Raw genomic sequence first — 16,673 nt, 5'->3', positions numbered from 1 at the left:
AAGAAAGGAAATGGGGGGAAATTGAACCACTGAGCCTAGGGCTTGCCGATCAGAAGGTCAGCAGTTTGAATCCCCGTGACGGGGTGAGCCCCTATTGCTTGGTCCCAGCTCCTGCCAACCTAGCAGTTTGAAAGCACGTCAAAGTGCACGTAGATAAATTGGTACCACTCCGGCGGGAAGGTAAACGGCATTTCCATGCGCTGCTCTGATTTGCCAGAAGCGGCTTAGTCATGTTGGCCACATGACCCGGAAGCTGTACGCCAGCTCCCTCAACCAATAAAGCGAGATGAGCGCCGCAACCCCAGAGTTGTCCGTGATCCGCGACTGGACCTAATGGTCCAGGGTCCCTTTACCTTTAAAATACCAGAGAAAGTAACTGGAAAGGGTAAAAATTGGTTTGCAAGTGTCTAACCACCACCACTAAGCAGCATATCCCAGGTAGCTCACCTCCCACAGTCCATCCCCACAAGCAATTTTCTCCTCAGCCAGCTGATCTGGGTTGAGCTGAGGAAATGTGCTGGTGGTTGGGTGGCACCCCGCTAAAAAAAATGTGCCTGCTCCTATCATATCCTGTCTAGTTTGGCTCTGAAGGACTATCATAGAATAGATAGGCTGTTTTATTTGGATGTAATGGTAACTTTATGGCCTCTTGCACCTTTACCAGCCCATCTTATGGCACAGCCACAAGGAGGTAGCTTATACTTCCACTAACCAGAGTTCCAGTTATATTTAGGCTAGGTACACATAACTGGCTTAAAGTGCAACGAGGTCTTTCCCTCCCTGCTGTGCTTCAAGCCACATTTGCATGTTGCCGAACACACCAGAGAGGGCGGGCAGATGTCTTCACCTGATGCACATCAAGTTGAAGCTCTGGCTTGAGGGCAAATACTTCAGACAGCAGTATTTCTTAAGAAACCGCAGGAGTAACGCCTGTGTACACCAATCTGAGAGACAGTGGTGGGAGCACAGTGGATCCAGAGTAAACAATAATGTGCACACAGCCTGGTTACTCTGAATTATGGTTAGTTCACCAGTGCCTGGTAAGCCCGGGCCTGTGCCTGTGCCTAGAAATGCAGAGCAAAGGTAAATGTGGAAGAGCCCTAACTTCTGTGTAAGCTTTGGTTTGGGTCTTTAATTATTGGTCCCCTGGCAGGGTTAAGGGAATTCTGATTGGATAATTGCCAGAGTCCCAGGAGGGAGGATTAGTATAACTAGTTGGCCTCTCAGATGCTGATTAGAGTCTACTGTCGTTGGGAATCCAGTGGTGGTCTGCCAAGGACTCAGTTCTGTCTTGCAGGAGAGCAAGGGTTTGCGAGGGAGTGCTTGATTTATCTGGAGTTAAATTCCTTCTGTTGTATTAGTTTAGTTATATTAAACAACGCTTTTATTCTTTTGTTTGTGATTGTCGCGCACCCCTTTTAAGTGGTATTTCTTTATCCAATAAACTTTTGGTTTATATTCCTGTGTGGTTAATTGCTCTTGAAAAGCGAAGCTGAATTCAGTGTCTAACCAATTCGGTCCCTACAAGGAAAATTTTGGGTGATAAAGGGCGACACGCCAGAGTGAGCCTTTAGTGGGTAACTTGAGTAAGGGTAGAAGTTGATCTCCCAACACTTCTACTGGGCTATACTGAGTGGGAGTGGTGGCAGCCTCCTTGGGTTTCTGTTTGCCAAAAGATAATAGGCCCCTCTGGATTCTCGAAGTCTGCTTGAAGTGGAGGAAGAGGGGGATCACAGAGGGCCTCTTATCGCTACAGATGGGAATCCCTGGTCAGTTTAAAAGTAGAAGGATCTGTCCCAGGGAAGGAGAAGGAAGAGGACAGGCAATCTGTGAGCCCAAGGTTTATCAATTCTCCATAAGAACCTCATCCCTTGGCTACTTGATTTTCCTTCTGGAGGCTTGTTGTCTTGCTGTGTGCTTGTAAGAAGGAGATTATTTACCTAATGTTCTTAGCTGACAATTGAACTCTGTTGGTAGTTAGAATATGTAGGAGTTATTTCTTAATCTTATGGGATCCTTACCTCTGCTCTCTCTTTTTCTAAAAAAAAAATCCATAATATATAAATGTGAGAAATGGATTTTGCAACCAGTTGTTTTTATCTTAATTTCCCCCCTTCCCGGCTTTATGATGTATTGTAAAGTCCCTTTCAACCTCAATAAAAATACATTTTTTAAAAAATGAAATGTTCTGGCTAGAAACTCTTCTCTTTGGTGAACAACTCTGAAGGTAAAGGTAAAGGGACCCCTGACCGTTAGGTCCAGTCGCGGACGACTTTGGGGTTGCGGCGCTCATCTCACGTTATTGGCCGAGGGAGCCGGCGTACAGCTTCCAGGTCATGTGGCCAGCATGACTAAGCTGCTTTCTGGCAAACCAGAGCAGCGCATGGAAATGCTGGGGTTTTTTTGGGGGGGGGGGAGCTGAAATACCTTCTGTGTCTTGTGCATCAGTTCCCCCTGGGTCATTTGGATTCGGAGGTCCAGCTGGTGGCTCGTACCCCACCACCAAATCAATTGTTGCCTAAATTAAAAGAAAAGAAAAATCACAAAGGTTATACAGGATCGAAAGGGCAACTTAGGTTCATGCAAGAGGGATCTGCAAAAGCCTATTAGGCTGCCAGCCACTAATTTCATGTCACAATAACACATAACCCAAACTCTTGTTTGATTGCAGAAACAAATGTGCATAATGGATAGGAAATAAAATTGCACCCGATGCCCAAAAAAACTGTGCAAAATGGCACTCTCCTTACCCACTTTAACACCTGCCTCCACACACACTTCCCCTCTCTATAGCAATTTTTAAATTGATCAATGCAGCTTCCATGAAAGATATGTTGCCAAAATGTTTCCTATGCTGTTGGAATAGATTATACTGTAAAACATGCAACTACGAAAAGTAAGGCGGTCACTCACGCCGGTTTCCAGTCCCTTTTCATTCAGCAGTGAAAGGAGCTTGAATGGATGCGATCTGCTTTGTGTGCCTACTAGTTCTTTGAGGGATACAGTTGTTGTGCCAATTAACCTGAAACACAAGAGGGAAGGACGTTGCCAAGGCATACGCTTAGAGTCTTATATAAAAAACAGAAAAGCTTTCTGTGATCAGTTGCCATTTCTTAACTGGCATTTTTGGCAGGAGGGTTCAAGTCAATTCTAAAAGTTTAGGTTTTGTAAATGAATATGGTACAATTTATTGCATCAACAAATAATCACAATTTAAGATAGACATAATATATCACAACAGGAAGAAACATTATGGACAGAATAATTGCCACATACAGGAAGAACAAGGAGAGAGTTTGAATGCTTCACCTGCAGGTGTATAAATCATTTAATGTGTCAATACGAATGGAAGTCATTAAAACTGCAGTTGCGATATAAGGGATTGTTATCGTATTTTGATGGGAGTGTAATTGGAATGTATAAGATTTATAAATTTATAAGAATGCAGAAATAAAGTAAATAATCAAACCATCAATTCTAGCATGCGGGGGGGGGGGTCACTGAAAATGGAGGCAGCATTCAATTCAATTCATAAGTGTAATTTGGTTAGACAGTCCCTCACACTATGAGGAAATGGTATCGAAAGCTGGAAAATTTCAAAACCACTGTAAATCTTTTTTTACACGGCTGCCATAAGGTACAAGGGTGTGGTTGCTCACACTGTCAACAAGATGAGACAACTTCATTTCCATTATCTTTGTTTAAAGACATTTCCTTACAGAAGCCTGCTTGTATTCTCAGACATAGAAGTGACATAACTGCTTTTAATTTGGGCGGGGGGGGGGAGGGGAGATCACTTCAAGCTGCATTTGTACCACTTCTTCAAGAAGAATTAAAGGCCCTCAGCTCTCGTTCTCCACACCATTTTCTTGTTGAGGCACATGAAGGAAGAAATGACGAAACAGAGATTTCAAACTAGCCAGTTTCTCCAACAATGCAAGCACAAGGCCCATCAGAGAGGCGTGTGTGGGAAATGCAGGTTCCAGGTTGCATGGCGACCATTTTTACCCTTCCAGCTTCTCCTCCTTTGTGTAGTAAAGTGGGCATCTCAGCTGGTCCTGAGTGGGGGTGAGGGCTTCAGCAGAATGGTTGCCTTGGGGAGAGAAATTCTATTCTGGGTTTCCATCTATTTCTGTATTGCTTCGGAAGCCTGTTGTACATCTCACTTCCTCTTTTTCAGGATAGGAGCCACAGTTTCCATTTTTGGACAAGTCTGTTTGAAGCTCCTTGAACATGCACATTCCTGCCAGCTCTTATCACACTACTGTGAAAAAAGTTTGCAAGTGTTTTGGGTTCTCCCCGGATTTAGCTGACTCATTTTGCATTATACATTTGTGTGGGCTTATCTATAAATTGCCTCTAATTGCAGAACAGAAGCTCACTTGCACATTCTATTTTATAGTGTTGATTTAGAGCTAAGGACATTGTGTTTCTTAAAGGCTGTATTTTAAAGGAAGGAAGGAAGGAAGGAAGGAAGGAAGGAAGGAAGGAAGGAAGGAAGGAAGGAAGGAAGGAAGGAAGGAAGGAAAGCTTATACAAAGGAGCCCTCCTAGATAACTATAGCCATCCCCATTTTTCCACCACACAGTTTAGAGCTCCAAGAGAATATTCTGTGTTTAGAATATTCATTTCAACCACATTTTCCATTCCAAAGTTGCATCTGTGTCCATTAGGCTGCAGGCACACCACACATTTAAAGCATGTGACTCTCCCCTCCCCCTGGAATTTCTGAAACTGTAGTTCACCCCTCTAAGAACTATAATTTCCAGTGCCCTTAACAAACTGGACTTCCCAAGCATTCTTTTGGCATGTCGTGTGCTTTAAATGTATGGCGGGTACACAGCCCAGTCATGCTTTCATGACTGAAGGATTGATTACTTTAATGCTCTTATCTAACATGCATAATCCTTCCCTCCAGGCATCACAGATAATAACAAACTCTTCCCTTATTGAGTACTATTGTCCCTGCAGATCATATTCTGAATTTTACATTACATGCATTGCAACCTGTCCCTTCGCTGCCACTTGTTTTGTTTGACACTAATGGGACTTAGAGGGACCCAGGTGGCTCTGTGGGTTAAACCACTGAGCCTAGGGCTTGCTGATCAGAAGGTCAGCGGTTCGAATCCCTGCGGCGGGGTGAGCTCCTGTTGCTCGGTCCCAGCTCCTGCCAACCTAGCAGTTCGAAAGCACATCAAAATGCAAGTAGATAAATAGGAACTGCTACAGTGGGAAGATAAATGGCATTTCCATGTGCTGCTCTGGTTCGCCAGAAGTGGTTTTGTCATGCTGACCACATGACCTGGAAACTATATGCCGGCTCCCTCGGCCAATCATGCGAGATGAGCGCGCAACCCCAGAGTTGGTCACGACTGGACCTAATGGTCAGGGGTCCCTTTACCTAATGGGACTTAAGCAACCATGGTGCCAAGTAACTTCTTACCAATTTTCCTTCCTGCCAATCAGTTTGTTTTCCTTTTGCCCTGCGACTGCATTCACTAGGCTAGGTTATGTGGATTATCCCACAAGATGCATGGGCACGACTGATTTATCTCCAGATTGGGTTTTCGTTTAGTTAGTTAGTTAGTTGGTTTGATCTACCAAAATAGTTGCATTATCGAACAACTGTGAGGGATAACAATAGAACAATTATATCAAAGCAAACTGAAGAAGTGGGAGTGAGCCTCAGCACAAAGTGCTGCCTGTAAGTGGCATTTGCAATGTTCGTTTTATGAGACCCCCATTCACACAGGATTTCCTTCGTTTAAAGCAGATAAAATCTAAACTGGGGCATCCCTATACCAAGATGTATAAACTCCTATTGCCTACAGTTGTTGAGTAGAAACTTTTCCCTCTACCTCCTGCAACATTAAATGGGTCAGGATATATCCTAACAAAATCTCTCATAGGATTGGAGACAGCACAGAATCTCTACTACTTTCAACACAGGTGAAAATTCAAGTGGTGTTTCACACACCATTTCTTAGGCTAGTGAAAAGTTATGTGCTTACCCAGGTTTGGTTTTCTTTGGGTGTAGCTCTCTGGAGGCTTGTTGGTGTATTGTATTTATTTAGAAATATAAAGGCTGAGCACATCTTTAACACTCTTACCAAGCAGCTACTCATATTTACAGAGAGACAGACATCACCTGACAGCTTCTTTGGGGAAGCAATGTGCTTTAAAAGTATGGTATGTAGTATGGTATGGGATGAGGAACTGAAAATTATTTGAATAGTTTCATTTACAAATCTAAGAGTACACGCTTATGGGCAGTTTCCTGGGAATCAATCCTATTAAATGTTGGACTTACTTTGGACTAAACATGCAGAGGATCAGAGCTGAAGAAGTTAGCTGTAAATTTACACTCCTCACTGTGAAGAAATGACTGTTTTCTTGAGTAAGAGTCTGACCTACCACTTTTCTCTTCTGTTGCTAGGCTACCAACCATTCAGTGCCTGGAAAAATACATACAACTGTTCATTTCTCCTCCCACTTATGGAATAAAATCACATGACACAAATTTTTGGTGCAACTTGTTTTCTGTAGCATGAACTTCTATTCTATACTATGCAGTAGCAGAAAATATTCCCCCTGTGTTACATTTCTTTTGTATTTCTTTTTTACATGTAAAATAAAATAAGAAGCTGCTTTAGCTAAATGACGGACTTCAAAGTGGAAGCTAACATAACAGAAAGCAGATGTCCCCCCCCCTCCATCCTCTCTCCCATTTTCCTTAAAAGGGAAAACTTAACTGTGCAAATCGTCATGTGAGCTGGACCTTCAGCAACTTTTGTATTGTGCATGTTAACATTTTTCAGTCAGGGCTTTTAAAACCACTTTTCCAGTGAGGTAAAGCTTCTGTTACAGCACCTGCACATTAAGCCTGGCCTGATCTGAAGGTACGATAAAAGTTTCTGCAAGTCAAAGCAGGTTTCAGCTTCCAGGAAAAGTGTGGGGTGGGGGTGGGGGAATATGAAGTGGCTGTGTTGGCTTTAAATACTGGGACAAGCATGCCACAGCGATGAGTAGTTTGCTGGCGGTACACAACTGCAAGGAAACATTTACCAGGCTTATTCTCCAAAGAGCAAACTCAGTAAAGACTTAAAAAAAAAAACCAACCCAACCACGAATACTCCCTCCACCCTGCGTTTCTCTGCAAGGAACTTCCTCGACTTGTGTTGCTTTGGCACAAATGCATTTTGAACTTCACCAGGACGTATTTCTCCACCAGAATGAGAACATCTTGGTAGATTTTGCTCAGAGAAAGCAAGTAAAACAAGAACTATGACAGACCACGAGGAAAAGAAGTCCCCCCCCCCATCGCAACATTCATGTAGCACAGGCGTGGGGAATTTTTTCAGAGCCCGGGGGCCACATTCCCTTCTGGATGGCCTAAAAAGGGCCAAACACTAGTAGCATGCAGGGCCCTGAGGCAAAAACGGGTGAGGCGAAAACACTCAGGGCACGAAGCAGGGCTAGTGAGAGGAGTTGCCTGAGGAGAGTTATGAGGGCCAGATAGAGAAGTCTGGGCCTGAAGTTCCCCGCCCCAATGTAGCACTTCTAGCAACTCAATTTAATGCAGGGCACAACACATTCTTCTTTTTTAAAAGAGGTTTACTACTATAAAGAGAGAGAGAAAAGGGTGGTGTGTGAGAGGCCTAAGTGGGCAGGGAGAAGCTACTTATTCCCAAGAAGTTTTCTTTGCTTGCTTATTATTTTTACTTAGCATGACAAGCTGGAAGCCAACTCCCTACTCATAAATAAGAGAACCAATATTTGTAATGATCAGCACTGGATCATCATGTGAAACACAAACAGAACAAGTGGATAGCTGCAAACATGCCCTTTGCCTAGAAATGGATATAGCTGATTTAGAGGGGGGAAAGAATCACCTGGAATCTGAGCATGGATGCTTGACTGAACCTGTTTGCGAGTACGGATAACGATCTATCCAATTTTTGTGATCTCGTGAGCATTCTATTATATTCAAGACGCCTGCGCCTGAGTTTCTCTCACCAGAAAACACATACCCCAAGAATTCCATGTGATTTGATCTACAGTGTACTTTCTTAGTACACATAATTGGGCTTGACCCTAGCATTAAGCAAACTGAGGCAGCTATCCTGTGGATAGCAGGGATCAGCTCTGTTGAAGTAAGATTCGACTGAATAGTGTTAGGGATATAATCATGTCCTTCACCACAGACAGCAGAATGTCTTGAATTGGCCCTAGTTACCCAGGTAAATGAGAAGCTCTAGAGCTTTATTGCCCCAGTTGGTTTTTCAGGGTTCTGTGAATATTGTATATTCAGAACTGGATGCAGGATTCGTTTATCTCATTCTACCTCTCAGGCTAACAGCACAATTCTATGCACGGGTACCCAGTAATAAATCCTTCTGTGGTCCATGAGGTCTACTCCCTAATAAGTGTGTTTACGGTTGGAGCCTAAGGTTAAAATCTCATACAGACTTACCTGAGAGTAACGCCTTTGAATTCAATGGCTCTTACTTCTAAATAGACATGTGGGAATTACACTGTAAACATATCATTATTATTTCAATCTGTGTGTCTGTTACCAGATATTAAAAGCTCTAAGTAACTGGGAATTGCCTTTTTCTTTCAGAAAGTAGAAATTTTGTGATTTGGTTCCCTAGCAGCAAAAGCATATGCAGTTTGCTTAAAATGTGTTGCAAAGTGAGTGAAAGAAAGAATTGTTTGCAGGAAGTTGTTTTCTAAATAAACATTGCTTGGTGAACTTTTAATCATTTCCTAGGAACAATATTTTCCCCCGTGAATCAGAAAGCAAACTGTACAACATGTAAAAGTTCAAAAAGAACTTTGCTTTCCCTTTCTGACATCCTGAAATGAAAGGGTGTGTCCATAAGGACTAGATCCAACTGTCTCACACACCTACGCTGGCATTCAGAGATAAAAATCACAAGCATAAACACAACTGTGGCGCCTCCAACATCATCTCCATGCATATCTCCATAACAATGGGAAAATACAGAGAAACACACTTTGCAAAGGTAGCTGTTTGTGGTTGTAGTCCTCCATACAATTAGGCTGTTAAACATACCACTGAAGTATATCCATAAGATGTATGGCCTGGGCTACTCTGATTGGATACCTTGGACACAGCTGCAGACCTGACCCAAAGCATACGGAGGAAAGCTACTCATTGCAGTTTCTCATCCCTCTTCCAGATATTTTCAATGTGCAGTACACAGGCTAACCAACCTCTCTTGCCACACATTAACAAGCTCCATGCCTTTTGCAAAGCATTATAATTAGAACGGCTACTCCACCCACAACTTCAAAACTCACTTCTTCAAAATCTTTCCTGAACAAGCCTCATTTCCTGGGCACTTCTCAGTTACAGATTAACTCTCACGCACCCATCCTTCCTATATTTTTATGAGGCCATCTCTCAGCATCACTGTTGCCTTGCGACATTATATTGTAAGCCCTCTATTGTGGGCTCCATCACTGTTCATTGGGTGCAACACCCAACGAATTGTCGGGATGCTGAATAAGAAAACATTATATTTACAGAGATCTTGTCTTCCCATAGTTCAGAAACACAGCTGAAAGGTTAGCTGAAGTACAAGGCAGAAGAGCCAATAGTAAATGATCCAGTAAGATGTCTGAAGTCCTTTAAATTAAGCAAATCCAACCATACACATGTGCTGCAAAATTATAGCATTTAGTTTTTAAAAGACACCTTTTGCACAAAGCAAATTGCGCTGAAAAAGAAATATACCCCTCCCCTTCAAAATTTCAAAAAGTCAACATACTTGTTTTGCCCTATAGTTTCGAAATCTTTCACAATAATCTGCAGGACTGATGAAATATCCAGAGCGATTCCTTTCAAATCAAACTCAAGAATCTGCGCAAAAACAATTAGAATAACCCTTAGAAGTTGAAACAACAACATAACCGTGCAATGAACAGGCAATAAAAAAAGATTTAAGGAATCAACATTTTTCATCAGTAACACAATTAAACAGATAGGTGCAGACTATATTTGCATGTAGTTATCTAGGTTGAAAGTGCCTGTAGAACTCCGGGCCAGTTCAGACAATATCAAATGTGTAACTGCTATATATTCAGAGGGATGTGTATCAAATGTACATTCATGTGTGCAATGGGATAATCTACCAAAGGTTAGTCATGAGACTCATGACTATGTCCCATTGAAAGGGATGCACAGTGAATGCAATGGAACCTGCTTCCAAGTAGACGTGCACAAGATTGGGCTACGCTACAGCATGACTAAGAAAGCCCCACTGATTTATCTATTATTAGTTTTGAGTCTAACTAACCTTTGCTAAACTGTCCCAATATGCTGGAGTTTTGCAATCTTTCTAACATTTATAAAGTGGAAGGTGACAAGAACCAGCTGCAGAGGAATACATACAAGCTTGTGTTGCCCTGCCCTGCCCTGCATCTGAAGTATGTTGTTACTTTTTTTAAAAAAGTAACAAAAAAAAAAAGACTTAAAATAATTCCTCTACTGGCACCTTGGCATCTAATGTTGAGCAAGGTCTTAAGGTTCATATATGTCATTACAATACGTGTACTTTTGGGTTCAGCAGGCAGAACTCAAGATATTAGACAAGGTTTTAGATGATGATGATGATGATCATTTTATTTATACCCCACCCATCTGGCTGGGTTTCGCCAGCCACTCTGGGCTGCTCCCAATAGAAAATTTACAGCACAATAAAACGTAAAACATTAAAAACTTCCCTAAACAGGGTTCAGGCCCGTCCTAGCCATAGAGGCTAGTGGCGTGGAGAACCATGACGCCGGGCGCTGGAGGGCGCTGGAAGGGCGCCAAGTGAGCGCAGGGTTCCGGCGATCTGGCCAGGATTGCGTTCCACGAGCTGAGAGGCAGCGCCGCGTCTCTCTCCTTCTCCGAGGACTCCGCGCTGCACCTCCTTCTCATTTCCCCAGCACTGGGTTCCGCTCAGTCGAGCTTTGCCACCAGCGCGCACACAGCGCCCAAGCAGCTCTTGCTGGTCCCGCGGTGCGTGCACTGGTGGCAAAGCTTGACTGAGCGGAACCCAGCACTGGGGAAATGAGGAGGCGCAGCGCGGAGTCCTCGGAGGTGGCCTCCCGCTGCTGCCGCAGTCCGCTTGCCACTCTCGGGTCCTTGGAGGGACTCTGGAGGGGAGCTCTGGAGGGACCTTAGCGCCAGGGCGCTGGATGGGCTTAAGACGGCCCTGACAGGGCTGCCTTCAGATTATTCTAAAAGTCAGATAGTTGTTTATTTCCTTGACATCTGTTGGGAGGGCATTCCACAGGGCAGGCGCCACTACCGAGAATGCCCTCTGCCTGGTTCCCTGTAACCTCACTTCTCGTAGGGAGGGAACCGCCAGAAGGCCCTTGGAGCTGGACCTAATTGTCCGGGCTGAACGATGGGGTTGGAGACACTCCTTCGGGTATACTGGGCTGAGGCCGTGCAGGGCTTTAAAGGTCAGCACCAACACTTTGAATTGTGCTTGGAAACGTACTGGGAAGTCTTTGTGTAGGTCGTTAGAGGTGCAGACATTGCAGTGGATGATCTGGTAACACCAAATGCTCCAATATTAATGAAGCTAAGCAGTTGTGATCATGATCCATGATGGAAGCTCACTTGGAGTCCCATGAAACACGACGTAGATAGAATAAATCTATCTACTGCAGGTCTATCTAAGTCCTCATATGTGGCAATAAGCCCTATTGAATTCAGTGGGAGTTACTTCAGCATAGGGTTGCATCCAATAAAGTTATTCCACCTGCACAAGGACTTCTCCCACTAAAGTGAAATACGGAAACTGTGTACCAGACCTTGCACATCTCCCTTTAGCAGGAAATGTGGAAGTTTTGTTTCTGGATACAGAGAATCACAGGAACAGTTGGTTGTGACATGTGTGTTTCTTGTTCCATAATGTCATGCAACGGCGAATGGGGCTGAACTTTGTCACACATGCTATGCCTTATCACATACAACAGAACCAATAAAAAAAGTCACCTCATTCCAAACAGGGTTGAGTTCACTATCAATTTTCTTTGTTTTCTTTTTTTCATCTGGAAATAAACAAAAACGTGCTTACTTATTGGAAGATATATAAAACAGCAATCACAATATATTAAAATAATATATCTTTTTAATGCAAGAGGGCTGACTTGATTTGCAGTATTTGGTTGCTGGCCATGGTATCTAATCTATATAGAATGTTTTGTGCTTGTGTACATAATAAACCTGCCTCCCAATAAAGTTGTTTTGGCCTAACTATATTGCCAGCTCCCCCCACACCTTTCAAAACAGATATTTTCTGTCGGTGTAGATTCTGCTGTGTCTGTGGTGAAGCCGCTGTTTAAGACACACTCTGATTTAACCTCATTCACCACAAACAATGATGCAGCAGGGTGTTGTAGGAGGACAATAGCTCAGCAACAGAGCATCTGCCTTGCAGGCAAAAGACCTCAGGCTCAACCTCTGAGATCTCGGATAGGCTGGGAGAGACTCCTGGCCTGAAACCCTGGACAGCTGCTGTCAATCAGTGTAGAGGCAACACTGAGATAGATAGACCAATGGTCTGAGCTTATATAAGGTCATTTTTTAATGACTGCGACCGAGTAACTGCTTTACTTTCAGGAAATGTTGAACTGTAACTCCCAGCTCCCTGAGCACCAGCCGCACTGGCTGAGGCAGCTAGGAATCTGAGTCCAGCAACAACTGGAGGGGGGCAGGTTCCCCATCCCATCATTGCAGTGTTCTTAATCTCTGAACCTTTAATGGATCATAATGAATTAAGGCTAACACGGGTCTTATAGAGTAAGACACATTGAATATAGTGGAGCTTACTTCCAAGGCAGCATGAACAAGATTGCTGTGTGTTGATTTGTGAACACAAATCAACAAGTTCCCCCAGCCCTTCTCTGCCTAACACTGAGTCAGTCAGCTCTGATACAGTAGTTCTCTGCTGGATATATGGGGGAGGTGATGACAATTAGCCCTTGTGCAGGGAGTGGGGAATTGACTCACATTCCTGTAACAGGAATCGTTTAAAAAAAGACTATGCAGGACAATGACTCAGACCAGACCACAAAAACTGTAAATCTGCAACTCCTACTGGAAAATATCTACCACAATGCTATCAGTCTAAACCGAATGATATTGTAGCTCGCTGTGCTTTAACATATATTTAATAGTATCAGGCATTGGTCCAAACTAATTGTTTCATGTAGAAGAAATGAATGGAAAAAGTGGCAGTAGCCAAGGATGCAATTTTCCTTTGGCAAGGACAGGGGCTTATTATGTAGGGCAGCTAAGGGACATGGCGATACAGTATCCTTTGTTATCGTTCTTTTAATTCAGGGTTGGGGATGCTGTGGCCCTCCATATATTGGTAGATTCCAGCTCTGGCCAGCCTCAGCCAGCATGACAAATGGCCATTGCTTTAAATACACTTGCGGGGGGTGGGGAGCTACAACACTTTGGTGGCAGGAAAAAAAATGGGGCACGTGGCTTTGAATAGGGATAATGATGGTTACGATTATTATTATTTATACCCCGCTCATCTAGCTGGGTTTCCCCAGCCACTCTGGGTGGCTTACAGGATATCTAAAAACATAATAAAAGCATCAAGCATTAAAAACCTCCCAATACGGGGCTGCCTTCAGATGTCTTCTAAAAGTTGTGTAATTCTTTATTCCCTTGACACCTGAGAGGTGGGTGTTCCACAGGGAAGGTGCCACTACTGAGAAGGCCCTTTGCCTGTTTCCCTATAACTTTACTTTATGCAAAATGAAAAAAAATCATTCCAGTAGCACCTTAGAGACCATCTAAGTTTGTTATTGGTATGAGCTTTCGTATGCATGCACACTTCTTCAGTTATCTGGTATCTGAAGAAGTGTGCATGCGCACAAAAGCTCATACCAATAACAAAGTTACAGGTAGGTAGCCGTGTTGGTCTGAGTCGAAGCAAAATAAAAAAATTCCTTCAGTAGCACCTTAAAGACCAATTTAGTTTATATTTTGGTATGAGCTTTCGTGTGCATGCACACTTCTTCAGATACTGAAGAAGTGTGCATACACACGAAAGCTCATACCAAAATATAAACTAAGTTGGTCTTTAAGGTGCTACTGAAGGAATTTTTTTATTTTACCAATAACAAAGTTGGTCTCTAAGGTGCTACTGGAAGGATTTTTTTTTAAAAAAATCCGTCTATGGAAGACCAACACAGCTACCTACCTGTAACTTTACTTTTTGCAGTGAGGGAACTGCCAAAGGCCCTCAGAGGAGGACCTCAGTGTCTGGGCTGAACGATGGGGATGGAGACACTCCTTCAGGTATACTGGGCCAAGGCCATTTAGGGCTTTAAAGGTCAGCACCAACACTTTGAACTGTGCTCGGAAATGTACTGGAAGCCGGTGAAGATCCATTAGGTCTTGGTGGTCACTCCCAGTTACCAGTCTAGCTGCCACATTCTGGATTAGTTGTAGTTTCTGAGTCACCTTCAAAGGTAGCCCCACGTAGAGTGCATTGCAGTAGTCCAAGCGGGAGATAACCAGGGCATGCACCACTATGGTAAGACAGTCTGCAAGCAGGTAGGGTCTCAGCCTGAATACCAGATGGAGCTGGTAGACAGCTGCCCTGGACACAGGATTGACCTGCACCTCCATGGACATATTTGGTCTAACTCAGTATATGTTCCTATATGCTTCCTATATTCCTATTTGCATAGCTGCCAAGTTTTCCCTTTTCTTGCGAAGAAGCCTATTCAGCATAAGGGAAAATCCCTTAAAAAAAGGGATAACTTGGCAGCTATGTATTTGCCATTATCATCTGGCAGACAGAAGGGCAAGCAGGAACTTCAACAGAACCTTAACCAATGTGAAGTGTTTCATTTCAGTATTGCACTCGGTCCATCATGACCCCCTGCAGTATTCTATAGTCCATTCCCCCTACCAGTTTTTCTGGTTTTGCCCGAGTCAGTCAGTCAGCATTCCAAGGCTACTGCTCAGTGGTTATTGGGCAGTTTGGGAGATTCAACCTTCCCCTACCCAGATGAAATGCCCCTCTTGTGCTGCAACAACCCTCATGTCTTAATATAAGAATTATTATTACATATTTATTTATACCCCACCGTCTTCCCTGATGGGATTCAAGGCAGCTTACAGATTAAAAACAAGAATTTCTAAAGACATAGAAAAAACAGAAATGGATGGAACGGTGATGATACTGCTTCTAAATATTCTGCTGATCAACCTATCCCCATGATTGCTGCTGGTAGGATATTCTCCTGGTTCCCAAATCTCTCTCCTTTGCTTGTTCTTGACTTGCTTCTACTCACACTTACGTTTGGCTCTGATCCTGTAAATACCACCCACATCCCAGGCCCTTAGAGGCTCTAGAATTACTGCATCTTTGGACTACTTTGCTGTTTTCCCTCTCTATTGAAGCTATTCACTTAACATTTTCAAGAAGAAAACGGCATTTGGTGAAGAACCATAAGGATAAACCTTTGCCCTTTTATCCAAACTTCTTCTCCAACAATCTGGTTCAAATTTGCATATGGAAAGCCAGTAATCTGCCTGGTCTCTCATTCTGTGACTTTATGCATATGGTTCAACTTCATTAAGGCTGTGGGCTTGAAGAACACTGAAAAACCCATAAACATGCCAACACATTTTTGGTGGCTGTATTTTAAGTTTCCTAACTTCAGCTACAGAATTGTAGAGGAAGACAAATAATATAAAACCTGCACATCATTGCATTCAACCAGGGTGAAAAAAGACACAATTAAATATAACAACTAATTCACTGCTGCAAAATGTTTTTTATATAAACTATATTAGAGCATGCAAGGGAAAGTTCAGGTAGAAGAGAGGGAGGCATGATTCAAGGGCTTTAAAATTATTTATTTGTTTTTTAATCCCTGCCTTCAGGAAATCAGGCCTTCCTATATATATTTGTCTATTGAGGAAATCAGGGCATTCTGTGCCATGTTCATTTGACACAGGAAGTTGGCTGGGAGGTGATCCTACCATCACTCTCGACAGACCATTCCCTGGGGCTATGCATTGGTAAAACTGAGGAAGAAGCGGTCTCTCAAAGAAGGATGTCAGCAATTATTGAGTTTTGCACTGTGGAACTTCTGTGAATCTTCCAAAGAACCCCAGGGGTTGTAGGAACCAGTCCTCATAGCCATGCTCCCCACAGCTACATTCTTTCTATGTTTTAAAGAGCAGAAATGAAGTTGTGACTAATACAGACAATCATGGCTTCAAAATCAAGCTGCCTTGTCTCTTTTAGTCGCTCACGCACCAACTTCAACATTCAGCCTTATGAGGAGTTCTGGTGGGCTCCAACGCTTGCTCACTATTTTGTGACCTTTTGGCTGGCTGTAATTAAGGGATTTTGGATTTTAAAATAAATCAAAAGGCGGTGTCTTAACCCCTAGCCATGCACGATAATATAATGTACGTCTTTCCCTGCTTAGTTTGTTTGGTAGATTTGTACGCGAGAGGAAAAAAATTATTTGGCATGCAGAGGATTAGCACATGGCGCCTCAAGAGATAACCTAATCATCCTTGCGATGGAAGAAGTGGAGGCTCTGCTACACTACTGCTAGGAAGGCAATTTAAAAATGAAACCTCTATTACGTACCGGACAGGG

At 43.2% G+C, this 16,673-nt stretch overlaps 1 protein-coding gene across 4 annotated transcripts in view; it reads right to left on the bottom strand.

Moving 5' to 3' along the window:
- Positions 1 to 16,673, bottom strand: part of MYOF (myoferlin) — a 75,292-nt gene that overhangs the window by 55,451 nt on the left and 3,168 nt on the right. For all 4 annotated transcript variants that reach the window (XM_088670340.1, XM_035137401.3, XM_088670341.1 and 1 more), the window contains exons 2-5: positions 12,020 to 12,075; positions 9,798 to 9,889; positions 2,914 to 3,022; positions 2,428 to 2,518 (exon numbers count right to left, since the gene is read on the bottom strand). In XM_088670340.1, the coding sequence (XP_088526466.1) occupies positions 2,428 to 2,518; positions 2,914 to 3,022; positions 9,798 to 9,889; positions 12,020 to 12,075 (348 nt within the window). The remainder of the gene's footprint in view (positions 1 to 2,427; positions 2,519 to 2,913; positions 3,023 to 9,797; positions 9,890 to 12,019; positions 12,076 to 16,673) is intronic.

Source organism: Zootoca vivipara, chromosome 5 (assembly GCF_965207765.1).
Source record: "Zootoca vivipara chromosome 5, rZooViv2.hap1.1, whole genome shotgun sequence".
Lineage (NCBI taxonomy): Eukaryota > Metazoa > Chordata > Lepidosauria > Squamata > Lacertidae > Zootoca > Zootoca vivipara.
The sequence above is the reverse complement of the archived record's forward strand: the minus strand, read 5'-3'. Positions and strand labels throughout refer to the sequence as shown.